The 2745-nt window shown below is 39.3% G+C and overlaps 1 protein-coding gene across 1 annotated transcript; it reads left to right on the forward strand.

Annotated features, from left to right (window-relative positions):
- The first annotated feature begins 907 nt into the window (after positions 1-907).
- LOC122011156 (glucose-6-phosphate/phosphate translocator 1, chloroplastic-like) lies at positions 908-2382 on the forward strand. The gene is made up of 4 exons (XM_042567578.1): positions 908-1460; positions 1536-1761; positions 1834-2056; positions 2142-2382. Exons 1-4 carry the CDS (start codon positions 957-959, stop codon positions 2380-2382), a joined length of 1194 nt encoding a protein of 397 aa, XP_042423512.1. The 5' UTR covers positions 908-956.
- The last annotated feature ends 363 nt before the right edge of the window (positions 2383-2745 follow it).

A 2745-nucleotide genomic window follows, 5' to 3' on the forward strand; every position in this document is an offset into this window, starting at 1 on the left:
AAATTCGAGCAAAATTTTAAAGATAGAGATTGTCAATTGAATTCTAAATTTTTAGATAAATTTTTTTTTAAAAAAATCCTTTAATTTAGATTATTAAACTGAAATATGATAGCTGACACCATCAATTTATATATTATATTTGATAAAAATATTTAAAGACAATGAAAATATAATTTTTAGAAACTGTCTCAATCTTTTAGAGGATGATTTCTCTAATGTCGTCGAACCAATTGAAATTATTTATATTTAATTAAAATTATTTTAACTTGAGTAAAGTCAATTCAAAATTATTATAATAATTATGGACAATAACTACTCCAACAATATCGATTTTATTTTAATTAAATTGATTAAAAAATATTTCCATATATAATATTTCATATATAATAATAAATATGACTAAATTAGAATAATTTTAGGTAGTTACTTTAGCACTTTGTATAATATAAATCATTTCAGAATTTGCCATATTATCTGAAAGAGAGATAAATCATAAAAAAAAAAAATTTATCAATACATTTGGTACATGTTCTATTGCAGCAACACTTTGTACAAATAATTTTTATTTTTTAATTTGTACTTTTATAATTTTTTAAATCAAAATATATTTGTATTTTTTTAAGAATTAAAGTTTTTTTTCTTCTTAACATATTAATACTTTGTAAAAAAAAATCTAAATTTTTACATAAAAGTTTTTAAAATTTGTTCTTAGATTTAGATGATTAAACTGAAAGATGATATAGTTGACACCGTCAATTTTATATTAATTATTATATTGGGTCAAAAATATTTAAAAGACAATGAAAATATATATATATATTTTTAATTATCTGAAACGGTCTGGAACGGCTTCCTATAAATACTTTCCATGGCATCCCTCCTACAAAGCGAGCGCTTCGATCTTTTGGAGCAGGATTTCGCCTCGCCCTCCGTCATCAACTCGATCGATCGCGAAAATGCTCTGCTCCGCCATGGCTTCTTCTTTCCCGGCCATTGCTGCTGCCGCGCATCTAAGACCTTCGGTGGCTCGTATGCCGAGATCTGGTGTTGGTCCTCGAGTTCCCTTCTTGTGCGAGGTGGTCCGGAGTTCCCTTTCCGCTCGTAAGCCCCTTTACCTAACCCCAAACCGAGTTCTGTGCTCTGCAAAGCCTCGAGGCCCCTTCTCGGAGACCAGGGCGCACGAGGCGAGCAGGAACGACGCCGTCCCGCTCAGCAGCAAGGAGGAGAGCCGATCGGCGGCGGCGCAGAAGCTCAAGATCGGATTTTACTTCGCGACGTGGTGGGCGCTGAACGTGGTGTTCAACATCTACAATAAGAAGGTCCTCAACGCCTTCCCCTACCCTTGGCTGACCTCCACGCTCTCCCTCGCCGCCGGCTCCCTCATAATGCTCGCCTTCTGGGCAGCTAGGGTTACCGAACCGCCCAAGACCGACTTGGGCTTCTGGAAATCCCTAATTCCGGTAAGCAAAAAAATTGAGTTTTTTTTCCTATTCACCGATTCTTCCTTATCGATTCCTTTCCCCAATCGATTGCAGGTGGCCGTGGCGCACACCATCGGGCATGTAGCAGCCACAGTGAGCATGTCGAAGGTAGCCGTGTCGTTCACGCACATAATCAAGAGCGGGGAGCCAGCTTTCACAGTTCTGGTATCAAGGTTTCTCCTTGGAGAAGCTTTCCCTCTGTCGGTTTATCTCTCGCTTCTGCCGATTATCGGTGGCTGCGCCTTGTCTGCCCTAACGGAGCTCAATTTTAACATCACGGGTATGACTCTAACAAACAGAGTGTTCTTTCAATCTCATAGCTTTGATTCATGCTCGTTCGCATCGATTACAGGTTTCATGGGCGCAATGATATCGAATCTTGCGTTTGTATTCAGAAACATCTTCTCAAAGAGAGGAATGACTGGGAAGTCTGTCAGCGGGATGAACTACTACGCCTGCCTCTCTCTGTTATCCCTGGTGATACTCACACCATTTGCAATTGCTGTGGAAGGTCCCAAGGTTTGGGCAGCTGGTTGGCAGAAGGCCATCACAGAGATTGGTCCTCATTTTGTTTGGTAAGCTTGTTTGTCCTGTGTTCAAATTAATTTTGTTCTTCGAATTGGTTTCGCTCTTTTGCATGCAACAACTTTTCTGGAGCAGGTGGGTGGTAGCACAGAGTGTGTTCTATCATTTGTACAACCAGGTTTCCTACATGTCGTTGGATGAAATCTCTCCCTTGACATTTAGCGTGGGAAACACCATGAAACGGATATCTGTTATCGTCTCCTCCATCATCATCTTCCGCACGCCCATCCAGCCCGTCAATGCCCTCGGCGCGGGCATTGCCATACTCGGAACCTTTCTTTATTCTCAGGTAACACGCGCGCTTCTTCTTGAATGAGCTAGCGAACTTTGTCTGATAGTGATTAATTCATATAATCTTATCTCGCCTATGGTGTTGCAGGCGAAGCTGTGAAGAGGATCGGAGGTGATTAGAGTGTGCGTTTCCAGCGCCATGGATGGGAGATGAATCATGGTCGCAGCAGCATTCTTTTTGCCGTTGATATATAGGAGGAAATTAATAGTTCATAGTCGTTTTTATTTCTTATCCATTGTGTCCATATGCTATTCTTCAAAACTTTAATTAATGATTGATTTTTTTCCCACCATTTCTTCACCGTTTTGATGGGTTCCAGCTTACTTTTTGGATTATAGTGTTTAAAATTAAAAATTTTAGGTGCTCATGGGGTATATTATATATATT

Source organism: Zingiber officinale, chromosome 8A (assembly GCF_018446385.1).
Source record: "Zingiber officinale cultivar Zhangliang chromosome 8A, Zo_v1.1, whole genome shotgun sequence".
Lineage (NCBI taxonomy): Eukaryota > Viridiplantae > Streptophyta > Magnoliopsida > Zingiberales > Zingiberaceae > Zingiber > Zingiber officinale.

Coding starts and splice junctions, on each gene's coding strand:
- LOC122011156 (XM_042567578.1), top strand. CDS start 957: ATGCTCTGCTCCGCCATGGCTTCTTCTTTCCCGGCCATTGCTGCTGCC. Junction 1,762..1,833: donor GCTCAATTTTAACATCACGG/GTATGACTCTAA, acceptor CATCGATTACAG/GTTTCATGGGCGCAATGATA. Junction 2,057..2,141: donor ATTGGTCCTCATTTTGTTTG/GTAAGCTTGTTT, acceptor TTTCTGGAGCAG/GTGGGTGGTAGCACAGAGTG.